Source organism: Hemitrygon akajei, chromosome 7, assembly GCF_048418815.1.
Source record: "Hemitrygon akajei chromosome 7, sHemAka1.3, whole genome shotgun sequence".
NCBI classification, from domain to species: Eukaryota; Metazoa; Chordata; class Chondrichthyes; order Myliobatiformes; family Dasyatidae; genus Hemitrygon; species Hemitrygon akajei.
This window is the reverse complement of record NC_133130.1, coordinates 180,253,322-180,279,592: the sequence shown is the minus strand read 5'-3', so window position 1 is coordinate 180,279,592 and position 26,271 is coordinate 180,253,322. Positions and strand designations below refer to the sequence as shown.

The following is a 26,271-nucleotide window of genomic DNA, read 5'->3' as shown; positions in this document are numbered from 1 at the left end:
TGAATGAGCCATTATCCTTAGAGGAAATATCCTCTGCTATTTCTGCTTTGCAGCCTGGTAAATCTCCTGGTCCTGATGGGTTCTCTACAGAATTTTATAAACCATTTTCCTCATTGCTCTTATCCCAACTTAGTTTAGTTTTTTTCTGATTCTTTTAAACAAAATAAATTGCCTGCATCATTTGATGAGGCTTGTATCATTCTTTTAGCGAAAAAAGGCAAGGATCCATTAGAATGTGCTTCATACAGGCCAATTTCTCTATTAAATGTAGATGCTAAAATTTTAACTAAAGTTTTGGTCCATAGGCTGGACATAATTTTACCCTTAATTATCTCTGAGGATCAATCTGGCTTTATTAAAAATCGCCTTCCCTTTTTCAACATTAGACGTCTTTTTAATATTCTATATTCATCTTCATCAGGGATCCCTGAATGTGTAATCTCTCTAGATGCTGAAAAGGCGTTTGATCGGGTGGAGTGGCACTATTTATTTGCGGTTTTAGAAAAATTTGATTTTGGATATAATTTTATTAAGTGGATTAAGTTACTATATTCCCATCCAATTGCATCAGTTTTGACTAATTCCCAGCAATCCCAACCGTTTGATCTTAAACATGGCACCCGACAGGGATGCCCTTTAAGCCCTCTGTTATTTGATCTGGCCATCGAGCCATTGGCAATTGTGTTTCGCAGTTGTACTGAACTGACTGGGATCTGGAGGGGCGGTTTTGAGCACAAAGTCTCTCTATACGCCGATGATTTGTTACTTTTTATATCAAACCCGACCACCTTCTTACCTTTGTTGTTTTCAATTCTCAATAAATTTAGTCAGCTATCCGGATACAAACTTAATCTACATAAGAGTGAACTTTTTCTGATAAATAAGGAAGCACAAGAATTAGAATTTCACAATCTCCCTTTTAAAGTACTAAACAATTGTTTTACTTATCTTGGTATTATCGTAACAAGGAACTATAATCGACTGTTCGATAAGAATTTCAATAATCTTTTAAATTTTACAAAACAAAGATTAGCACAGTGGTCACCTCTGGCCATGTCTTTAATTGGGCGAATTAATGTAATTAAAATGTATATTCTTCCTATATTGTTATACTTATTTCAATCTTTACCTATATTTATTCCTAAATTTTTCTTTTGATTCTTTAGATTCTATTATCTTGTCATACCTATGGAAGGGTAAACAGCCCAGACTCAATAAAGCTCATCTCCAAAAGCCTAAAAGAGAAGGTGGCTTGGTGTTGCCTAATTTTCATTCATATTATTGGGCAGCCAATATTCGTAATATTATCTTTTGGTCCTACTTTTATAATCAGTCTGTTTGTCCAACATGGGTGGCAATGAAATTAAACGCTTATAAGAAATTATCTATCCAGCTTTACTTGGATTTGTTCTTCCTTGCCAATTGCCAAAATCTATTATTAATCCTGTAATCAGGCATACTCTGAGAATATGGGCTCAATTTAGAAAATACCATGGTCTTTATAGTTTTTCCCTCTCTAGTCCTATTCTATACAATCATTTATTTCAACCATCTATGCAGGATTCCACATTCCAAGATTGGTGTAGGAGAGGTATCAGGCGTTTTGAAGATCTTTTTATAGACAATCGGTTTGCGTCTTTTGAACAGTTGTCTATAAAGTTTAATTTACCGAATACTCATTTTTTTAGATATCTTCAAATTAGACATTTTATTAGCCCTCTAATACCACATTTTCCTGAACAACCTGATAAAAATGTTGTAGACTTGTTTCTTCAAATGAACCCCTTGGGCAAAGGTGTAATTTCTACTAATCGTGTTAAATTTATGACTCTCAGACGAGCCCCTTGTGATAAAATTAAAACTGCTTGGGAGCATGACTTAGGTTTTTCTTTGTCGGACTAGGTTTTTCTTTGTCGGACAAGGTTTGGGATTCAATTCTTAAATCCGTCAATTCAATCTCTTTATGTGCTCGTCACTGTCTCCTGCAGTTTAAAGTCGTCCACAGGGCTCATATGTCCAAAACCAAATTGGCGAAGTTCTATCCTGATATCAGTCCCTGGTGTGACAAATGCAGAGGTGAGGCCTCCCTTTTCCATTTGTATTGGGCCTGTCCTGCTCTGGAAAAATTTTGGAAAGATGCTTTTTTAACTTTATCTTCTATATTAAATTGTCATTTGGAACCTGATCCTTTGATCGCTCTTTTTGGTATTCTTTGAGACCCTGACAAGCATTTGACCCCGGCTAAACAACGAACATTGTCTTTTGCCTCTCTTCTAGCCAGACGAGCAGTACTCCTTAAGTGGAGAGATGTAGTTCCCCCTACCCATGCTCAGTGGCTTAGGGATATTGTGTCTTGATTAGATCTCGAAAAGATTCACTACTCACTTTCTAATTCGGACATAAAGTTCCATAGGGTGTGGGGATCTTTTCTCGAATATTTTCATAACTCTCACCTAGATTGACAGGTGTTTGTTCTATTTTCCCTTGATAATTGAACCCTACATTTCCAGCTTTTTTTTGACTTTTGTGTTTTTCTGATCAGGTAGCAGGCTGCCCCCCCCCCCTTTTTTTATTATTACAATATGTGGTTCTGGGGTAATAAAAGTGTATCTCATATAATGGTTGGCTTGGAGTTGGATAGGTGATGGATTGGGTGCTTTTCTTTCTTTTTCTCTTTTTTTTCCTTTTTTACTATGGGTGACTTGCTCATTTGTTAAGACATGTATTATTGTTATTTTTGTTTATATGGCAATGATCCTTCTATATATATTATTGATTTTCTTTTCTTCATTGTAGTTTGTAGAAAATTATAAATAAAATATTTTTTTTTAAAAAGAAATTCTTCTTCTCCAGATAGCCATGAAACCAAGAATGTAAAGAACGACAGCACTATTATCATTCCCCAAATATCCCCCCTTCCTTCACAAAACAGAACAGGCACATCAACCCCCCCCCCAATCACCCTCCCCTGCATGCAAAAAAAGAGAAGATCGGACAACAAACACAGAATATAAAAAACTACAAAACTGGAATAAAAGTCCACAGTCCCAGTCCAAGTCCAAATGCAAACGCAGAAAAAAACTGCTCTTTTAAACTGTTTACTGCTCTTTACAGGTAGTCCCCAAGTTATGAACGACTGACTTACTGTACTTTTATTATTATAGTTACTAACATAGTAATATTATTCTGGTTAAAATGCATGAACAGGAGCAGGACAAACTGACCCTTAAAATTGCTATTCAATAAAATTATGGCAAGAGAAGACAAGCACACAATCAAATATTGGAGTGCTTGGCAAGCTTCTAAGAACACCTTTTCCAGAGTATGTATGCAGGCCATTTCTAGGTGAGGAGGGAAGAAAACCGACAGAAATGTGTGCATCTTAAATCACACAACATTTAGTTGTAAAACATTCAGAAAGCTGTCCATTTGCATCATAGGTGTCAAACACAAGGCCCGCGGGCCATATCCGGCCCGGCGTACAATTATATCCGGCCCGTGAGATCATTTTAGATAGATCTATTATTTTAATTATTAATGGCCCGGCGATATGAAGCGCTGATAACACACAAACTACAGATCCCATAATGCAGCGCAACAGCTGCCGAAAGGCTACCCGGGAACATTCCCGCGTCAAGCATCTGTTGCTGTATACAACGCTATTCTGAAGTCAAAGCTAACCCCTAACAATGGCGAAGAGAAAAGTTGATTCTGAAAAAAGTCTTTCAAAACCGATGGGTTGCTGAGTATAGTTTGTGAGATAGCCACTGATTTAAGAACACAGTTGATTGAAAGAAGCAACCCATTTATTGCATACTTGCTTGCTGTGGATGAAAGTGCTGATATGACGGACACTGCACAGCTGGCTATCTTCATCCGAGGAGTCGACTCCAATTTGTGCGTTACAGAGGAAATATTGAACATTAAATCGATGCACAGGACAATGACAGGAAAAGACATTTTTGAAAATGTATGTCAAAGTGTAACTGACATGAAATTGCCCTGGGACAAACTTATTGGACTTACAACAGATGGAGCACCGGCGATGTGCGGTGAAAAAAGTGGACTAGTGGGAAGGATGCGGGTAAAGATGCAGGAGGAGAACTGTACTGGTGAGTTAACAACATATCACTGCATCATACGCCAAGAAACGCTGTGTGGTAAAGTCCTAAAGATGGAACATGTAATGAGCACTGTAACACAAGCCGTAAACTTTATCCGAGCTAAAGGTTTAAATCACCGGCAATTTCAGTCTTTTATGCGGGAAATAGATTCAGAGTTTGCTGACATTCCTTATCATACAGAGGTGCGTTGGCTGAGTCGGGGAAAAGTTCTCAATAGAGTTTTTAAGCTCAACAAGGAAATTTGTCAGTTCATGGACAGTAAAGGAAAAGACTCCACAGTTTTGCGGGATGAAAAGTGGAAATGTGAGTTGGCATTTCTGGCTGACATAACAACACATCTCAGCGTCTTAAACCTTCAGCTCCAGGGACGTGACCGCATGATCACTGACATGTATGATGCAGTGAAGGCATTTCAAGTGAAGCTGCTCTTATGGGAGACACAAATGCACCAGTGCAACTTGCCTCATTTTCCCTGTTGCCAAGTAATGTTGAACCAGGTCGGCGCAATGATGTTCCCAAATGCGCACTTTGCTGATAAACTGAGCGCACTGAGTTCGCACGGCGCTTTGGTGACTTTGAAGCACAAAAATTTAATTTCGAGCTGCTTCGCAACCCATTTGCCGTCGACGTGGAAACTGCACCTGTACAGATTCAGATGGAGCTGATAGAGCTGCAGTGTAATGGGACACTAAAGACAAAGTACGACACTGCAGGGCCCGTACAGTTTATTCGCTCCATTCCTGAAGCAATGCCTCAGCTCCGTCTACATGCGGCTCAAACCTTGTGCATATTTGGTAGCACATATCTGTGTGAGAAGCTTTTCTCAGTGATGAAGATTAACAAAACATCACACAGGAGTCGTCTCACTGATGAACACCTGCAGTCCATCCTGAGAATCTCCATAACACAGAACCTTACACCAAACCTAAACGAACTTATTGCCAAGAAAAGATGCCAAGCATCCAGCTCTGACAAAACGGCATAAGAGCAAAGAAAACTGAGTGTTTTGATTTGTTGTTGTTTTAACTTTTGCTGAAAAGCACAAATTTTGTTTATATTTTCAGGGTTTTTTTGCAGCATGCTCATATTTCTAACTTGTATAATACTAACAGGAGATATTTTTATGGAGAGCAAAATATTTAACTTATTTAAAGTTTTAGGTTTTTTTTCTGGAATAATATTCCTGTCTGTTTTTATTCATATTTATGTTCAAAAAATGTTTAGTTTTAGTGTGTTCAATAAATGTCTATCCTGTTCGGCCCGCGACCTAAAGTGTGCTTTGAGTTTTGGCCCCATGTGCAATTGAGTTCGACACCTCTGATTTGCATCAAACAAATTTGTGACTTTCTATTTCATTATTGAACTAACCCCAACATAAATCCTGGTGGGATCCCACTGGTCATGTGCTGCAGTCTGAGCACCTAGCCATTATCCTGGCTGTCTCATGCATCTCAGCCAATTTCCCAGCCAGATAAACAATGTGTTTGAATAAATAAACTCTTCTCAGGCTTCCAGATGGGTACAGATATCAATTATAACCAACATTTTGATGATCAGCTCTGCCATCTTCATCAGGGATGATGCCTAGGTATGTCTAGTCCGGTGGTATTTATACCCCTGGAGTCCATTTCTCCTGATTGGTTAGTCCTCATCCAATCAGGCTTCTGCTCTCCCACCTTGTTTACAATCAAATTTTAGTTCTTACTCAGAGTGAGACCTTCATCTTTGTTAGAATTCCTTTCCTTTCAATTCCACATACACTCATTTTTCAGTCTCTTACAAGAAATCTTTTCATAAAGCATATAATGAGTAATGCCATGGATGTCTAGCAATTTACCTATCCTTTTGCAAAAATACTTGAATCACACTTGGCAAACGTGACTGACTCTTTACAAATCCAAGCTGGACCTTGCCAATCCACTAGAAACACATGGAAATCATCTTTAATTAGACTAAAGTAAAATTACTGCTATGCTGGCCTGTCTACCATTCCCCTCTCTCGCCCTTCAAAAATAAGAAAGCAATTTTTTTTTTAAACTTAAGATAACTTTGAATCTAAGAACTTTTTGACATTTTGATCAGGATATCGATAAGGCTTTCTTTGCCATCTGCTCTTCAAGCTTCAGTTCCACTTTTTTCTTCACTGCTATAAAGTCTCTTGTATTAAGGCTGACAATTTTTCTTTTCTTAAATGCTTCACAATCTAAAATAATAACTTAGTGCTTCACATGCAATGACATCAAACGCCATGTAAAGAGCCACAATGAGCTTCATTACTTTAAAAACAGTTTGATGTTCGAAATATTTCTAACATCTTATGACTGAAGCAAATGTATTTATTTGTTGAGATTCTGCATGGAAAAGGCCCTGAGTCATGATGCCCAGCAATCCCCTGATTTATTCCTAGCCTAATCACAGGAAAATTTTCAATGACCATTGAACCTACCAACTGGTACTGCTTTTGATTCTGGAAGGAACCAGGCCACCCAGAGGAAACCCACACGGCTACTAGGAGAACATACAAACTCTTTACAGACGGAGACCAATTGAGTTGGACTCAGAAGAGCTCTGAACAAAATTAGGGATATTGGATGAAACTAGTTCAAAGCAGTCAATAGTCAACATGGCTCATACCCATTTTTAAGCAGAAGTTAAAAGATATTTGCACCTGCCTCACACTTTGTAGCAACCACAAATGCATGAGATCACCAAAATTATCTCTGCCACTGCGAAGAATTCTAACTAATTACTGGTAAACATTTAAACACATAATTAAGAAAAATGCTTTGAAAAGTTCCACAACCCTCTGATATCTAATTAAAGAATGCTACATTTACACCTTACATCCTAGGCTGAAGATACTAATACCCGTGACAAAATATTATTCATGCAGTACTCCTCAGCCCAGGTTTGAGGCAGAAGCACAAAGTCCACAAGCGTATTTACCATAATCATATTTGCTCCGTTAATAATTGGACTATTTGGGTACAATCACAGTGAACATCCATCAAGATGGCCAGAAATGAGTCTAGACAGTGGTCTTGAAGAACTTGAAGACAAAATATTGACTGATAACTAAATGTTTTGATAGTAAGTGGGCAAAAGCATGCAAATCCAACCTATTGCTCCCTTCATGCTCGGGTAAAGCAATGACAGTCAAATGTGACATCATCACTCTAAGTCTCCGAGTGCCTTTGGTTTAAATGGAGAGGCATGTTCATCTTGGAAGTTGCTCTGCTAAATATCTGGTAAATCCAGGCCAAAGAGAGCATAGACAATGTTAGGGATTTAGGAGTTGAGGAATTGTCTGAATTATATCAGGCATCAATTCAAAAGTGAACTTGTCTTCAGTTCTTAATTTAAATAGCAAGCATTAATCAGATTGAAATTAGAAGGGCAGCTTTGTAAACAAACAGTACTATCTACAGAGCACAGACTACTGGCCACAGCAGGAGGCTGAGTGATCAAGAGAGATTATTTGCATACTGACATGATTGCAAGATGTTCTTGCATGCATCAGCTAAACACAAGACATTGGGGTATGTTCACTGATAGACAGCAAATCAGGCAACAATAGCTAAGTTATTTTGTAGCATTGTGAATAAAATCAAGGAAGCTGCCAGAATCAGACTGATTTGTCACTTTGCAACCAAACATAGCCATAAGCATATTTGATCTATAAATAATTGGAATATTTGGATACACAAAGAATCAGCCCTTAAAACACTAAGCCTGAGCATATGGGGTCTCTGTCTTCAAAGACTTTCAACTCATGCATTCAAATTACTTTGTCTCAAAGGTGTTTGAATATTCAGAAAGGTCTTGTAAGTTACAATATCATCATCATCAGCAGGGACTCCCACTACCCAGGTCATGCTCTCTTCTCACAGCTGCCATTGGAAGCTGGTACAGGAGCCTCAGGACTCACATTACCACAGGTTCAGGAACAGTTATTACCCCTCATCCATCAGGTTCTTGAACCAGTGGGGACAACTTCACTTGCCCCATTACTGAACCATTCCCACAACCTACGGACTCAATTTCAAGGACTCATTAATGTTTTCGATATGTATTGCCCGCAAGAAAAGGAATCTCAGGGTTGTATATGGTGACAGACATATGTTGATAGTAAATTTATTTTGAACCTTGAAATGCTGTAGATAATTCAATGGAACTATTTGTCAGACTTGAAATATTGAAGTAAATTATATGATTAGTTATTGAATTTGTATTGAATCACCTTGTGTTACCTTTACTCTGAAGACTATAAAAACTTGACATACTTTGAGTTAAGGGAGGCTCTGCTAAAGCCTCCAAGAGAACGCCTGCTTGCTGTGATGAAGAAATATTACATCAACCAGCTTTAGTATCTCTCCAGTGACTCAGTTCATAGTCACAGCAGATGGAAGGAAAAGTCAACACTGATGACTTGCAAGATCCAGTGAAATGCATGCTCCCACTGAGTTCACAAAGCTAGAATGATCATTTGCACAAAGGAGTACAGTCTTACTGAGGTTTGAAAAACAGCAATAAAATAAATGTTAATTGAAAACTTCATTCCAAAATATAACTGCTGACTTACCAAATAGGACGAGAAACCGTCATTCTTGCTTCGGTCCAAGCTTAGCCCCAACTGAAATATAAAGAAATGTTAAATGGAAAGAGAAAATGAAAAAAAATGCATTTAGATTAAGCAACACATACTAAATGCTGGTGGAACGCAGCAAGCCAGGCAGCATCTATAGCATAGGTGTCAAACACAAGGCCCGCGGGCCATATCCAGCCCGCGAGATCATTTTAGATAGATCTATTATTTTAATTATTAATGGCCCGGTGATATGAAGCGCTGATAACACACAAACTACAGATCCCATAATGCAGCGCAACAGCTGCCGAAAGGCTACCCAGGAACATTCCCGCGTCAAGCATCTGTTGCTGTATACAACGCTATTCTGAAGTCAAAGCTAACCCCTAACAATGGCGAAGAGAAAAGTTGATTCTGAAAAAAAGAGTCTTTCAAAACCGATGAGTATATGTTTACTGACATTGCCGGTAAACCCGTGTGTCTTATTTGTGGAGCTAATGTGGCTGACATAACAACACATCTCAGCGTCTTAAACCTTCAGCTCCAGGGACGTGATCGCATGATCACTGACATGTATGATGCAGTGAAGGCATTTCAAGTGAAGCTGCTCTTATGGGAGACACAAATGCACCAGTGCAACTTGCCTCATTTTCCCTGTTGCCAAGTAATGTTGAACCAGGTCGGCGCAATGATGTTCCCAAATGCGCACTTTGCTGATAAACTGAGCGCACTGAGTTCGCACGGCGCTTTGGTGACTTTGAAGCACAAAAATTTAATTTCGAGCTGCTTCGCAACCCATTTGCCGTCGACGTGGAAACTGCACCTGTACAGATTCAGATGGAGCTGATAGAGCTGCAGTGTAATGGGACACTAAAGACAAAGTACGACACTGCAGGGCCCGTACAGTTTATTCGCTCCATTCCTGAAGCAATGCCTCAGCTCCGTCTACATGCGGCTCAAACCTTGTGCATGTTTGGTAGCACATATCTGTGTGAGAAGCTTTTCTCAGTGATGAAGATTAACAAAACATCACACAGGAGTCGTCTCACTGATGAACACCTGCAGTCCATCCTGAGAATCTCCACAACACAGAACCTTACACCAAACCTAAACGAACTTATTGCCAAGAAAAGATGCCAAGCATCCAGCTCTGACAAAACGGCATAAGAGCAAAGAAAACTGAGTGTTTTGATTTGTTGTTGTTTTAACTTTTGCTGAAAAGCACAAATTTTGTTTATATTTTCAGGGTTTTTTTGCAGCATGCTCATATTTCTAACTTGTATAATACTGACAGGAGATATTTTTATGGAGAGCAAAATATTTAACTTATTTAAAGTTTTAGGTTTTTTTTCTGGAATAATATTCCTGTCTGTTTTTATTCATATTTATGTTCAAAAATGTTTAATTTTAGTGTGTTCAATAAATGTTTATCCTGTTCAGGCCCTCATCCTGACGAAGGGTCTCGGCCCGAAACGTCGACTGTACTTCTTCCTATAGATGCTGCCTGGCCTGCTGTGTTCCACCAGCATTTTGTGTGTGTTGCTTGAATTTCCAGCATCTGCAGATTTCCTCATGTTTGCATTTAGATTATATTCTTTACCTCAGAGCTCAGAGAATGTTCAGGCATGTCACGAGAACATAAACAGCAGAAGTAGACTCTACAACTCCGTAAGCCTATGGTGCAACTTATGATTGATCTGATTTTGGCCTCAACTTCAATCTGCTGCCTTTTCCCATTTTATTGAACCCATCTTGCAAAGAGTTACTACGCTTCCATTGGGCAGTAACTACAAAAGCTTGAACACACACACACCACCAGGCTCAATGAGTTTCTATCCACTGTTGTCAGACTCTTGAAAGGACCTCCTATAAAATCAACTCTTGGTTTCTCAGTCTGTCTTATCAAGGCCCTTGCACTGCTCCTTCTCTGAACTGTACACCACATTCTGCACTATTTTGTTTTCCTTTCCTACCACTTTGATGTACGAAATAACCAGTCTGGATAATGTTCAAACAAAAGCTTTTCACTGTATCTCAGTATATGTGACAATAAGAAGCCAGTTACATCCAAAATTCAAAAATGATGGATCTGTCCTATACAGACATCCCACCCTGCAAAAACTCATTTCAGGGAGGTAGCACTATCAACTTGCGGGAGACACCCAGAACTTCCAGGAGAGGTGGGATGCCTGCAATAGAGTAGCTCCTTAGCAGCTAGCCAGCTAGTTTAAATAACATTAGCTATGCTAATGAACCAATGACACTTGTTACACTCACCTCAACAGGTCTTGCATTTTAACTCACCATGGGCAATAGAAAAGTCACTGTTGCAAACAGTGCAGCGAACAACACTGTCATTATTTTCTCTCTCTCGCTCCCTCCCCCCCCCCCCCCCCCCCCCCGCTCGCTCTAAAAAAAACCGATTTCTGGGATATTGTATATAACTTGCGGGCGTCAGGGAGTCGCTATCAATTTGCGGGAGACTCCCAGAACTTCTGGGAGAGATGGGATGTCTGCCTGTATATTCAATGTCTTGGCCTTCACGTAAACCCCAAGTCACATCAAGTGAAGTTTATTGTCATTTAACTACATACACATATATAATGTATATAGAAAGAAGACATTGTTTCTCGGAACCACGGTGTAAACATAGTCGTACATATAACACGAGAACTTATGAAGGCGGGGTCAGCAGGAGACTCATGAAGTGAACACTGTCTCAGATTCGCTCCATAACCTTTACTTTTTTTAACCTATGATCACCCTTATTTAATTTATTTTTACCTACACCAAAAGATTCTTGCTACTTTTTTGGACTTATCTTTAAGAGTTTATTGTGAATTTTTGAAGAAATGAATACAGAAATGGCTCTTAGATCTAAAGGGCGAGAACCTGGGAAGGATCCTAACGGGAACGGGAAGAAGAAGAAGACTGATCCTAAGCGCACTGAATTGACTTATGAAATGTTATTGGAGGTTTTAAATCAAAAATTTGAAGAACAATGACAAATTTTTAAACAAGATATAAAGGCTTTTCAAGATTATATGGATAAGACGGATTCAGTAGTTAACCAGCAGCAAGTTCTAATCGCAACTCTGCAAGAAGACGCTCGGAAGCGAGACTTGATAATTGAAAAACTGGAGCAGAACTTACTTTCGACGATTAAACAGGTGGAAACACTTAAAGCCAAGAGTGTCGACTTTGAGAATCGGTCCAGAAGACAGAACCTACTACGCATACTTGGTCTCCCGGAAGGTATTGAACAAGGGGACCCCTCGAAGTACTTTGCTCAACTTTTAAAGGATGCATTCTCTTCTGTATTCCCAGACAGTCCTCCGTTACTCGATTGCGTTCACAGAATTATGCGTTGATCACCAAGTGCTTCAGCTAAACCACCGGTTGTAATTGTCCGATTTCACTATGTGCATGTTAAAGAGCAACTTATTCGTGTGGCTCTGCGTGTACGGATGGTCAAATTTCAAGATCACAATTTTTGATTAGTAGAAGATTTTAGTCCAGAAGTAATGAAGGCAAGGCTTCTTTTTAAACCTCTTATGTCCGAATGTTATGAGAAAAATCTAAAACCTGCGCTCTTATACCCTGCGAAGCTCAGAATCTCGCCTCCGAATGCACCACGGCATGTTTTTCTTTCTACATCTGAAGCTCGAAGCTTTCTGAATGAGAACTTCCCTACTGCTACGGATTCACATTTCTAATAAATGAGTGATTTTGATCGTGCAAGATGGTTTTTATTTCCAAAACCAGATTTTGTTTCTGGCTATTGGTGTAGGCTTACTCTATATTTTATACTCTAGTTAAAGTTTTTTTTTCGACATACTAATCTTTTTATTTTACTTACTTCAACCACTGTACTTTATCTTTGGTCATTATTATTAATCCTTCGAAGGTGAATTTTTTTTACTAAGATGGCGGTTTCTTCTCTAAAATATTTTTGGCTTTTTTTTTATTTCGCCATTTTTTTTCTCTCGTCTTCTTCCTATAATGCATCTCTTATCAGAGTTTAAATTGTTTTTGGTTTGTTTGGGTTTTAACCCGATTTATAAGTTACTAGTGATTATATTCTTTTTGGGGTTTTTTTTAACTACCAATTATATTAAGAAGTTTGGTTTTAGTATAGTGATTATTATTTCTTTAGAGTTTGGGTGGATCTTTTTTTTATCCTTTATATACAGAGTTGTCTTCTGCTGATATGGGGGTAGATTTAGTTTCATGTTTCTTTTTTCCCAGCCTATCCCTGGCTGGGGTGGTCTTTTCTTTTCCTCTTGGGTGGGGGGTGGGAGGTCTTTTTCTAAATCTTATGTTTCTTACATTAGTTTTTTTTTAGTTTTTTCATTTGGGCTGATTTTAAACTACTAAAATGTCCGTGATGTCGTCACTTCCGGGTCCGCCCCTTATTTTTGTTCCTCTTCCGGGTGCATGAGTTCATAATTTGGTTAACCCTTTATATACCAAAGGGTTGATTTCAGAAATATGGCTCAGACCATTAATTTTGTCTCTTGGAATACTAATGGCCTAAACCAGCCGATTAAACGGAAAAAGATTTTCAAAGTATTCCAAAGACTTAATGCTCATATTATTTTTGTACAAGAAACTCATGTGAGGAAAGAGGACAATTATCGCTTTTTTAGGTTTTGGCGGGATCAACAGTATCATTCGAATTCGAATGCCAAAGTAAAGGGAGTTACAATTTTTATTGACTCCTCTATTGCATTTGTCCAACATGATATCTTTTCGGATCCAAATGGTAGATTTTTATTAATTACTGGCTTACTTTTTAACAAAAGGGTTGCTATGATCAATGTTTATGCTCCAAATGTGGATTGTCCCGATTTTTTTAAGTCCTTATTTACTTCTCTACCTAATCTAAATGAATATAAGTTAATAACGGATGGTGACTTTAATTGTTGTTTAAATCCTTTGATGGACAAATCTATATCTACTCAGACTTTACCTAATAAGTCGGCCACTTGTATTAACTCTTTTTTGACTGATAATGGAATTTTTGATATTTGGAGATTTCGGCATTCTAAGGACAAAGAGTTTTCATTTTTCTCACATTATATCATTCCTACTCGAGAATTGATTTTTTTTATTGACTCTTGTTTTATTCCATCAGTAATTGGTTGTAATTATGATATTATAGCCATCTCTGACCATGCTCCATTAAAACTTTCTATTAAATTTACGGATACAGCTTCTAGTGCTAGACAATGGCGATTTGATTCTACCTTACTGCAAGATCCGGAATTTATTAAATTTATGAAGGAACAGATCAATTTCTTCTTTTCAGCTAATTCCACGGAGGATATTTCTTGCGGAACACTTTGGGACACTTTTAAAGCATATATACGTGGACAGATTATCTCCTACTCTGTTGGTCTGAGAAAACGCATTAAGAAGGAAACTCTTTTATTGGTTGATAAAATTAAAGAGATTGACAAGAAATATTCGATTACTCCTAGTAAGGAGCTTTACAAACAATGGGTTGAACTTCAAACGGAACATAGTTTATTACTTACATCTTCGATTGAAAATCAATTAATGAAAACCAGATCTGATTTTTATATACATAGTGATAAATCGGGTAAACTGTTAGCTAGTCAATTGAAGAATGCTTTGGTTAAACGTCAAATTACTAAGATCCGTCAGCAGAATGGGGACCTGACAGTTAACCATGATGAGATAAATAAATCATTTCAAGATTTTTATACCTCCCTGTATCATTCCGAATTCCTTCATGATCGTAATACCATGTGTGATTTTCTTGGGAAATTGAATTTTCCAAAATTATCATCAGATGATCTTTCAATATTAGAAACTCCTATTACGGATGCAGAAAATAAAGGGGTTATTTCCTCTATGAATTCTGGGAAAGCACCAGGTCCAGATGGGTATACAGTAGAATTTTTTTTAATGTTTTTCCGCTACTCTTTCTCCTTGGTTATGCAGGGTTTTTGAAGAAGCAATTAGATTGGGCAATCTGCCACAATCTTTTTATAGAGCTTCCATTTCTTTAATTTTGAAGAAAGATAAAGACCCTACTGACTGTGCATCCTATAGACCAATATCTTTATTGAATGTAGATTCCAAGATCTTTTCCAAGTTACTGGCATCCAGGCTGGAGAAGGTATTACCCCAAATTATTTCGGAAGATCAAACTGGTTTTATTAAAAATCGCTATTCTTTTTTCAATGTTAGGAGATTATTGAATATTGTTTATACTCCTTCACATAGCACTTCAGAATGTGTCATTTCATTAGATGCGGAGAAAGCATTTGATAGAGTTGAATGGCCATATTTATTTAATGTGCTTGAGAAGTTTAATTTTAGTCCGATATTCATTTCCTGGATTAAACTGATATATCATACTCCAGTAGCCTCGGTGCTTACTAACAATCAAAGATCTCCCTTTTTTCGTTTATTTCGGGGTACTAGACAAGGCTGTCCTCTTATTCCATTATTATTTGATATTGCTTTAGAACCCTTGGCAATTGCTATCAGAGAATCACAGAACATTTTTGGCATTAATCGTGGGATGGATATACATAAGTTATCATTATATGCAGATGATTTTTTATTATTTATTTCTGATCCTGAGAAATCCATTCCTGCAGTTTTATCATTGTTGGCTCAATTTAGTGATTCTTCCGGGTATAAATTAAATCTTAATAAGAGTGAATTGTTTCCTTTAAATAGACAGGTTCCAATTTATGGAAATTTACCTTTTAAATTAGTTAATGACTCTTTTATTTACTTAGGGATTAAAATCACAAAAAACTATAAAGACTTATTTAAGGTTAATTTTTTACCCTTAATCGATCAGATTAAATGTTTGTTTACTAAGTGGTCACCACTATCTTTATCTCTGATAGGTCGGATTAATGCTATTAAGATGGTTATTTTACCCAAGTTTTTATATATATATTTCAAGTGGTACCAATTTTTATTCCAAAATCTTTTTTTGCTAATGTTGATTCAAAAATTTCCTCATATATATGGCAGAATAAAAATCCTAGGTTAGGTAAAATATATTTACAGAAGGCAAGGAAGGAAGGTGGATTGGCATTGCCTAATTTTAGATTTTATTATTGGGCAGTTAATATCTGATATTTGATATGTTGGTTAAAGGATTGGGATATATCTTTTAGCCCTCATTGGGTGAACCTGGAAATTAAATCTGTACAAGGATTTGCATTGGGTTCTATTTTAGGGACTTCTCTTCCTTTTGCTCTTTCTAAATTGCCGAAACGAATTGACAACCCGACAGTTAAACATACTTTACGTATATGGTTCCAATTTCGGAAATTTTTTGGGTTGACTCAGTTTGTTTTAAATATTCCTATTGTATCCAATTGCTTTTTTTATCCTTCTATTATAGACCAAGCTTATTCAGCTTGGAAGACTAAAGGATTACTACGATTTTCCGATTTATTTTTGGATAATTGTTTTATGTCTTTTGAACAATTATCTAATAAATATAATTTGCCTAGATTTCATTTTTTTTTTAGATATTTACAGATTAGGAATTTCTTAAATACTGTACTTCCTACTTTTCCAAATTTTGTGTCTTCAGGTATTTTGGAGAATTTGTTTGAACTAAATCCTAGGGACTAAGTGCAACGTATCGAAGTTTGCTGATGACACAAAGATGGGAGGGAGTGTAATGAGTGCGAGAGGACATTGAAACCCTGCAGGGGGACATAGATAGGCTGAGTGATTGGGCAGACATTTGGCAGATGAAATATAATACTGACAAGTGTGAGGTCTTGCACTTTGGCAGGAAAAATAATAGAGCAAGTTATTATCTAAATGGAGAGAAACTGGAAAGTGCTTCTGTGCAAAGGGATCTGGGGGTCCTGGTGCAGGAAACACAAAAAGTTAGTATGCAAGTGCAGCAGGTGGTCAAGAAGGCCAATGGAATGTTGGCTTTTATTGCTAGGGGGATGGAGTATAAGAACAGGGAGGTCTTACTGCAGTTGTACCGGGTATTGGTGAGACCACACCTGGAGTACTGCGTGCAGTTCTGGTGTCCATATTTAAGAAAGGACATACTGGCTCTCGAGGCAGTGCAGAGAAGGTTCACTAGGTTAATTCCGGGGATGGGTGGGTTGATGTATGATGAGAGGTTGAGTAGATTGGGACTCTACTCATTGGAGTTCCGAAGAATGAGAGGCGATCTTATTGAAACATATAAGATTGTGAAGGGGTTTGATTGGGTGGATGCAGGGAGAATGTTCCCAATGATGGGTGAAACTAGGACTAGGGGGCATAATCTTAAAATAAGGGGATGCCGTTCCAGGACTGAGATGCAGAGAAATTTCTTCACTCAGAGGGTAGTGGGGCTGTGGAATTTACTGCCCCAGAGAGCTCTGGAAGCTACTACACTCAATAAATTCAAAACGGAGATAGACATTTTCCTGGATAAAAATGGCATTAGGGGATACGGTGAGCGAGCAGTTAAGTGGACATGAGGCTAGGTTTAGATCAGCCATGTGATCTCCTGGACCAGTTTTCGATAGCCTGGATGGGTCGGAGAGGAATTTTCCAGATTTTTTCTCCTCAATTGACAACTCGGTTTTTTTCCCCCGGGTGATCACATGGGTTTGGGCGGGATGAATAATAAAATAAAATGGGCGGCATGGTGCCCTGTTGGTTGGCGCTGTTGCCTTGTGGGATTCGGTGAAAACTAGAGTTAAGATTGGATCAGCCATGATCTTGTTGAATGGCTGAGGGGCCGATTGGCCTACTCCTGCTCCTATCTCTTATGTTCTTATGTATGTTCTTCTCAGAAAGGGCTAATATCAAAACTTTACAATATAATTATGAAGATTACGTTCAGAGCCCTTCTATAAGACTAAAAATGATTGGGAAAGAGAACTTAACCTTACTATCCCTATTGAGAATTGGGATAAAATTCTTCAATTAGTTAATACATCATCTATATGTGCTAAACATTCATTAATACAGTTTAAGGTTGTGCATAGGGCTCATATGTCCAAGGATAAATTGGCTCATTTTTATTCCTATATAAATCCTATTTGTGACAGATGTCATTCTGAGATAGCGTCTTTAACTCATATGTTCTGGTCGTGTCCGCTTTTGAAAAAATATTGGAAAGACATTTTTGATATTATTTCTGCGGTATTGAACATTGATTTACAACCTTATCCTATTACTGCAAATTTTGGTTTACCAATGATGGACTCACTCCATTTATCCTCTTCCGCTTGTCGAATGATTGCATTTCTTACATTAATGGCTAGAAGATCTATTTTGTTGAATTGGAAAGAAATTAATCCTCCTACCGTATTTCATTGGTTTTCTCAAACTATGTTATGTCTAAATTTAGAAAAAATTAGAAGTGTTGTATTTGATACAATTTATTCAATATTTTCATATGATGTAATATGACCCTGTTCCAAGCCTATTTGTTTTTCCAGTTTCGATTTTATATATGTTGAGAGGATCGGAGTTGACGATACTGATGATTTTGTATTTTTGAGAGATATTATAAACAGCCCTTTTTTTCCATTTTTTCTTTTTTTGTTTTTTTCCTTATTAGTTATTAGATTATTAGATTAGTTTTTTTTGCATAATTTTTTTTCTTTTTCTTTTTTCTGTTTTTTAAAATATATATTATGATATACCTAGGTTTGCCTTGTTTATTTGTATATTGTATCGTCCATGATTTGGGAATACTCATTTATACTGTAGTAATTGCTTATGTACTCTTTCATGTTCAGTTGAAATGTGTATGTTTGTAATCCCATTATCTATGTATCAATTTTATTTTGTTGATATTAATAATAATAATAATAATAAAAAGATTGAAAAAGAAAAGAGAATTTTTGAAGGCAAGGATGAAAATCAGTAGATGAATCATACAAAAATAACAAACTAAAGTGCATTAATAAAAAATATTGTAAGGTATGGAAAAGATTAACCAGTGACACTTGCAAGGACTCAACACCTCCTCTGCAACTGTACCTTTGATTTTCTGACCTATAGACCACAATCAGTAAGGAAAAGCAGCAACACCTCTTCCATAACTATCCTTGACTCTCATGCTCCACAAGGCTGCGTTCTCCGTCCTCAGGCCATATACAACTGCATGGCCAGATTCTGCTCTATAAGTTACAGGTAACACCACCATAGCTGGCTAAATCTCAAATGACAATGAGTCAGACAGTACAGGAAGACGATACAGAATCTCGTGGCATAGTGTCATGGCAACCTTTCCCTGAAGGTCAGCAAAACAAAAGAGCTGGTCATTGACTTGAGGAAGGAGAGAGATGCACAAGCTCCTGTATACATCAATAGTGCAGAGGCAGAGAAAGTTGAGAGCTTAAAAGTCGCTAGGAGTGAACATCACCAATGGCTTAAACTGGTCCAACCACAGACACTATGGCCAAAAAAGCTCAGCAGCTCATCAAATTCGGGAAGCTAAAGGACACGTTAACCTTGTTAAAGAGCATGTGCACTTTGATCCTCACCAATTTCTATCAATGCACCTGAGAAAGCATCTTATTTAGATGCATCATGGCTTGGAATGGTAGCTGCTCCGCTCATGACTGTAAGGAACTGCAGACAGTTGTAGACACAGCTCAGCACGCTATTGAAACCGGCCTCCCTATACGGGCTCTGTCTAAACTTCTCACTGCGTCACAGAAGCAGACACCCTAATCAAAGCCTCTACCCATTCCAGACATCCTCTCTTCTTTCATCAGGCAGAAGATACATAAGCCTGAACGCATGTACCACAAGTTCAAGGAGAACTTCCATCTCATTGTTTTAAGACTATTGAATGGTCCACTAGTAAAATAAGATGGATTCAGACTCACAATCTGGTATCTCACTACAGCTTAGTATGTTGTCTACCTGCACAGCATTTTCTCTGGAACTGTAACACTTTATCCTTCATTCTGTTGGTGGAACACAGCAGGCCAGGCAGCATCTATAGGGAGAAGCACTGTCGACATTTCGGGCCGAGACCCTTCGTCAGGAATTCTCCCTATAGGTGCTGCCTGGCCTGCTGTGTTCAACCAGCATTTTGTGTGTGTTGTTTGAATTTCCAGCATCTGCAGATTTCCTCGTGTTTGATCCTTCATTCTGTTATAGTTTTCTTTTTTAATACCTCAATGCACCATGGTAATGGAGTGATCTGTATGGCTGGGATGCAAGACAAAGCTTTCACTGCACCTTGATACACATGACAATAATAAACAAATTTATCAAATTGCTTCTTGTATCCGACCAATATATAAAATAAATTTCACTTTAACCTTGCTAATTTCTGACAATAAGTGCAATTAAAGCAATGGAAATTGCTGCTGCTGTAAACATTATAGTCTGGCAAAGCAGTGAAAAAAATATGAACTCACCGCAGTATTTTCAACAAGTTTGAAGTCAAAATCCTTAGAAATTAAGCTGGTCATTTCCACAGACATATTTCCATTCTTGAAAAAACCAAATGTGTTTAAGTGGACCTTCTGTCTAACATCATCCTGCAAAGAGAAATAGCTTTTGTTAATGACTGCAATAATATTCCACGATTAGAAGAGAAAAATCAAAGACTTCTACAGGAGAATTGGAAGGCATCAGGCCCACCAAGCCTGTCACCTGATGTTAGAAAATACATCAGGTAGAAAATACAAGCAGCGTATTCCTGTTCTTCTAGTCATTCTTTGAACAGTGAATTACTTTTGTTTTTGAAAGTATGCCTCCAAATCTTCAGCATGACACAATGGACCAAAAAGGTCCATCTATAATAAGTTTCTGTAATTTCACAATTCCATTCTTTAAAAGATAATATTACTTATTGACTTTGTACTTCCTTATATAGAGAGCACCTCATTTGTCCTTTGTATACAGGCTTCATCCATGTTCTGAAGGTGAAATACTAGAAGTATGGTCTCCTTAATGCTTCTAGCTTTAGCATTTCAATGTTGATGATGTTTGAATGTTGTTTTCAATAATTTATACCCAAATATCCAAGATGCTAAGATTCTCGATTCCTTTCTAAGGTTCACAGTGAAGTGCATTGATCTTCTATTCTTCCTCACTCAGTTCCTCAGAATAAGTTACACTTCTATCTTACTGCTCAGCAACAGATTTTCTCATATTTTGTAGAACTCAGTTTCACAGTCTTCATCATGCTTTCTTAGCTGACAACAATACCATTTGAGTCATTCAATCTTTCCTTGATCACTCCCTTATCAAAGTCACTGCAGTGGCTCCATCCACAACTTTGATTTCCAACATCTGATCAAAGGTCACAAACCTGCTGGATATTTCTAGTATTCTCTTTTATTTCAAATTTCTAGTACCTGCTGTGCCTTGTATCTCACAGCACCAACATGTTTCCCAGTCTCCTCTTTCTCATCGATCTGCTTCTATGCACATGTTCCCCAGACAGATTTGCAGGGATTAATGTGCTTTCACCATCACAACTTGTGTCACCAGTTTCCCTTTTTCCACACCATGCCACAAACATTTGTTCCTCCACCTTTTGAGAATTGTTTCTGCTTTAACAACTAACATTGTTTAGCACCACGGTGATTCCAATGTTTTTTTATTATCTTGAGATCTATAGCTTCAGTAAAATTTGTAGTCTTTTTTGAAACATCACGTTTTAAAACTCCAAAAAACAAAGATATAATGAAACGTTCTGATATTTCAAGCCACACTCAGGTTGGAGAAACAACACCTTATATTCCATCTGGGTAGCCTCCAACATGATTTCATGAACACTGATTTCTCTAACTTCCGTTAATGCCCCTCCTCCCCTTCTTACCTCATCCCTTATTTATCTCTTTTTGCCCCTTTTTTCCCTCTTTCTGTCCCTCTAACAATCACTCCTTGCCTGCTCTCCATCTTCCTCTGGTGCTCCCCTCCCACTTTCTTTCTCCCTAGGCCTCCCGTCCCATGATCCTCTCCCTTCTCTAGCTCTGTGTCCCTTTTGCCAATCAACTTTCTAGCTCTTAGCTTCATCCCTCCCCCTCCTGTCTTCTCCTATCATTTCGGATCTCCCCTTCCCCTCTCAAATCTCTTACTATCTCTTCTTTCTGTTAGTCCTGACGAAGGGTCTCCACCCGAAACGTCAACTGTACTTCTTCCTATAGATGCTGCCTGGCCTGCTGTGTCCCACCAGCATTTTGTCTGTGTTGCTTGAATTTCCAGCATCTGCAGATTTCCTCGTGTTTCTGATATTTTGCTGTTAGCAGCTTAATTCAAAGTTTGAAGTAAATTTATTCGCAAAGTACATATATGTCACCATATACTACCTTGAGATTCATTTTCTTGCGGGCATTCACAGTAGAATAACAACATAGAATCTATGAAAACCTCAACACAGAGACTGACAAACGACCAAGACAACAATCTGTGCAAACTGTAAACGAAGACAAACTGTGCAAATACAAAACGAAGAACATGAATTGTAGAGTCTCTGAAAGCAAGTCCATTGGCTGTCGAATTAGTTCAGTGTTGAAGTGAGTACACTGGACAGAGTTAGTTGAAATTCAGTTGTATCTCAAAACAAAAATGGTCCCCACTGCTGAGTGGCACCTTTCATGAAGCCTGTAACATTGTCTTCATGGAGATACACATTCTGCTAGTGTCATAATAAACATATCACAACATCCTGTTCCCTGTTTGCCTCCCTGGCTGAATGCATAATCCAGTAATATTACCACACCTACATCAACATTTTAACTAGACGGAAATTTGAGTTAGAATCACGCTTTCGCCCAACAGTAACACATCACTTTCTCCTTTTGCAAAGCACCTGTCAAACAATTACACTGAAAGCACAGTTCTGGGTAAATGTGAACAAGTCACTAAGATCTTTTATCACCCAAACTATATATCTGATCTTCTCACAATAACCATAAGACATAGGATCAGAATTAGGTCATTCAGCTCATTGAGTCTGATTTATTATCCCTCTCAACCCCATTCACCTGCCTTCTCCTCATAAACCTTGATGCCCTTACTAGTGAAGAACCTATTAAGAACCTATCAATGTTTCAGCCTACTGATGATGGTCAAAGAACAACTGTCTTGTATGTTATCAATGTAATGAATCTCAGTATGAATCAATATAAATGGTATATTTTACAAAACCTTCTCTCTATTCTTATCAACTGTTACCCAATAGCAATGACTTTCTCCTCCATGGCACATGCGATAAACTGGACTACGATCAGCAAACAATACAAACCCAGACAAGAAATTGATCTTATAGGTGTGCAGTACATAATAGTCCAATAAAGCACACAGCTTTGCTGCTGAATTTCCAACACATTTGCATTTACAATAGTCATTTTATAATTAAAAGCTCCAGCCAGATTCCAATTCCCAGTGACTATGAGAATTATTTTATCAGTATAATAATACTAAGACAAACTTATAATTCTATAAATATTACCTCAGAAAAGAGGGAATATTTCTCTCTACTAGAACTGTAAATAGAGCAGTGAAAGATATTTTATGACATTATATTTTTCAGTTTTTGAGCTATACCTAGCCACACAGTCATGTGTATATAGAGAGTAGAACAGTGGGCTGACAACACACCCCCGAGGTGCACCCATGTTGATCATCAGTGAAGAGGGTATGTTATCATCAATCCGCACAGATTGTGGTCTTCCGGTTAGGAAGTCGATGATCCAATTGAGGAGGAAGGTATAGAGGCCCAGGTTCTGCAACTTCTCAATCAGGACTGTGGGAATTATGGTATTAAATGCTGAGCTATAGTTGATGAACAGCATCATGGCATAGGTGCTTGTGTTGTCCAGGTGGTCTAAAGCCGTGTGGAGAGCCATTGAGATTGCATCTGCCGTCAACCTATTGTGGCGATAGGCAAATTGCAGTGGGTCCAGGTCCTTGCTGAGGCAGGAGTTCAGTCTAGTCATGACCAACCTCTCAAAGCATTTCATCACTGTCAATGTGAGTGCTACTGGGTGATAGTCATTAAGGCAGCTCAAATTATTCTTCTTAGGCACTGGTATAATTGTTGCCTTTTTAAAGCAAGCAACTACCACCCGTAGCAGTGAGAGGCTGAAAATGTCCTTGAATACTCCCGCTGATTGGTTGGATAGAGGGCCTTATCAGTTTATCAGGTATTCTATCAGGACCTTCCGCCTTGCGAGGGTTCACTTTCTTTAAAGACAGTCTAACATCGGCCTCTGAGACGGAGATCACAGGGTCATCAGGTGCAGCAGGGATCTTCACAGCTGTAGTTGTGTTCTCCCTTTCAAAGCGTGCATAGAAGACATTGAATTCATCTGGTAGTGAAGCATCGCTGCCATTCATGCTATTGGGTTTCGCTTTGTAGGAAGTAATCTCTTGCAGACCCTGCCAGAACTACCGTGCATCCGATGTCACCTCCAACCTTGTTCGAAACTGTCTCTTCGCCCTTGAAGTAGCCCTCTGCAAATCATACCTGATTTTCTGGTACAGGCCTGGGTTGCCAGACTTGAATGCCACAGATCTAGCCTTCAGCAGATGATGTACCTCCTGGTTCATCCACAGTGAAGGTTGCAATAGTGTGTAAATTAACAATCCAACGCTTGTCAATTTACAAACTAATTTATTTTATTGAAGCAGTAAATGAATGGCAGTGAGCTTTAACATCTGTCAATGGGCAAATTAACAGTGCTAAAGCAAGGCTCATAGAAATATACAACATAACCAGCCAAAGTCAATAGGGTTTTGGGGGATCACATTTGATTAATTTAATGGCATTCCTTAAATATGTGTTGTGGATATAGATGAAATTGTGGATCTATCATGCTTAGATTTCCAAAAGGCATTGAATAAACCATTGCAGAATATACGTTTTTTGTGTAAGAAATAAAATTTATAGTCAATAGAAGATTGGATGTATAAATTGGTATTCTGTACCATGGGAACAAGTGCACTGACATGCGGTTTTCACAACATGTTTAAATAATTTGTATAATACTGAAAGTATGGTTGCCAAATTTGCTGTTCACACAAAGATAAACAAGAAGGTATTCATGTAAAGGAGAAAAGATAGGTTACATTAGTGGACAAATATGTGACAATACAGTATACTTGGAAGTTTTAAACTGCCTGTTTTAATAGGAAGAATAAAATAATAGGCATATTATCTAGATAACTGCATTTCTGGGCCTTAAAACAATTCATTGCACAGTCAGTAGGATAGAATAGTTCAGAATAGCAGCATCTTAAAAGGTAGGAACAAAACAGATTGCAAACACATTGTAAAGACATTTAGGTTTAAATTACAATCTTGCATGTTGGAAGTGTACGTGTTTGGACGTTGGAAAACAAATAAAACTGCAGATGGTGGCAACTGAAATAAAAACAGAAATTCTAGAAGAATTCAGTCAGTCAAGAAGAAACTCAGGAAAGAGAAACCAGTCAGCCGGGAGAACAGTGAAGTAGGTTCACTAACCCGAAACACAGAGTGGGTTCTCTATCCATTCTTTCAGCTTTTCAGTATTCCTTTGGATAATCACTGTAAACAGGTTTAACTTGTCCTTTCCGCCAACTGCCACTAGCACACGTCAACCAGCCATGTGATGCGGTATCACTAGATGGCCTGCAACAACGCAACCGAAACCCAAGAAGAGACCGTATGTTTGGGAAAGGTAAAAAAAAGATACAATAATGGAGTTGATTATTCGCGTTATTTCGACGAGAACTAGCCTGTTCTCCATTGTTATACAAAAAAAGGAGGAGATTTCTGCAGCTGTCAGATCTCGGAGCGATAGACCAAGTCCCCACTGGCTGCAATGTTTGTATGTCAAGCTGGGTCTGTCATTTTCAACCCCCGATGGATGTCACTGAAGAAAGCACAGCACAGCTGTAAGAGCACCGCCTTTACCTTCAAGATCAGATGATGGATTCGGCATCGAACAGTTGTCAACAACAAAACCCACTGAAGAAGGCTCCAACTCCGAACAGCAGACGTCCTCATCGCCGCCATATTTCAAACAACGTCACCAGCCGGATCAGCTTCCGGGGTCAGAGGTTATTGGGGACCATGGCAACGAGCAGGAGCGTTGATCGAGTTGATGGAGGGCGGCCCGTCCTCAGCTGCGGCGCTCCGGTCACAGAGAGAAAACTATAAAGCTCAATTACACGGATAGTGTAGACGCTGAGGTTGCTTATTTTTTAAGTTGAAGGTAAAGAGACATTAAAATGATCAGAGTTCTGCAGACATGCCCCTCGGCCCAAATCGTCCATGCTGACAAGATGACAATCCGAGCTCGTCCTATTTTCTTGCGTTTGACCCATATCCCACTAAACTTTTTAAAGTAAAATGGTTGATGGGTAAAAGTTTTGGTTTTGAAGATAAGATGACCATAAACACAAGAGATCCTGTAGGTGCTGGAAATCCAAAGTCACACACACACACAATGCTGGAGGAGCTCAGCAGGTCAGGCAGCATCTGTGTAGAGATATAAATGGACGACGTTTTGGGACGGGACCCTTCAAAAGAACTGGAAAGGAAGGAGGAAGAATCCAGAATAAGAATGGGGGGAGGAA

General features: G+C 38.4%; 1 protein-coding gene across 2 annotated transcripts in view; it reads right to left on the bottom strand.

Annotated features, from left to right (window-relative positions):
- gpr107 (G protein-coupled receptor 107) overlaps window positions 1–25,720 on the bottom strand; it is a 129,482-nt gene extending 103,762 nt beyond the window's left edge. For both annotated transcript variants that reach the window (XM_073052773.1, XM_073052774.1), the window contains exons 1-3: window positions 25,607–25,720; window positions 20,112–20,234; window positions 8,707–8,757 (exon numbers count right to left, since the gene is read on the bottom strand). In XM_073052773.1, the coding sequence (XP_072908874.1) occupies window positions 8,707–8,757; window positions 20,112–20,234; window positions 25,607–25,708 (276 nt within the window). In that variant the 5' untranslated portion in view covers window positions 25,709–25,720. The remainder of the gene's footprint in view (window positions 1–8,706; window positions 8,758–20,111; window positions 20,235–25,606) is intronic.
- Between the last annotated feature and the right edge of the window lie 551 nt (window positions 25,721–26,271).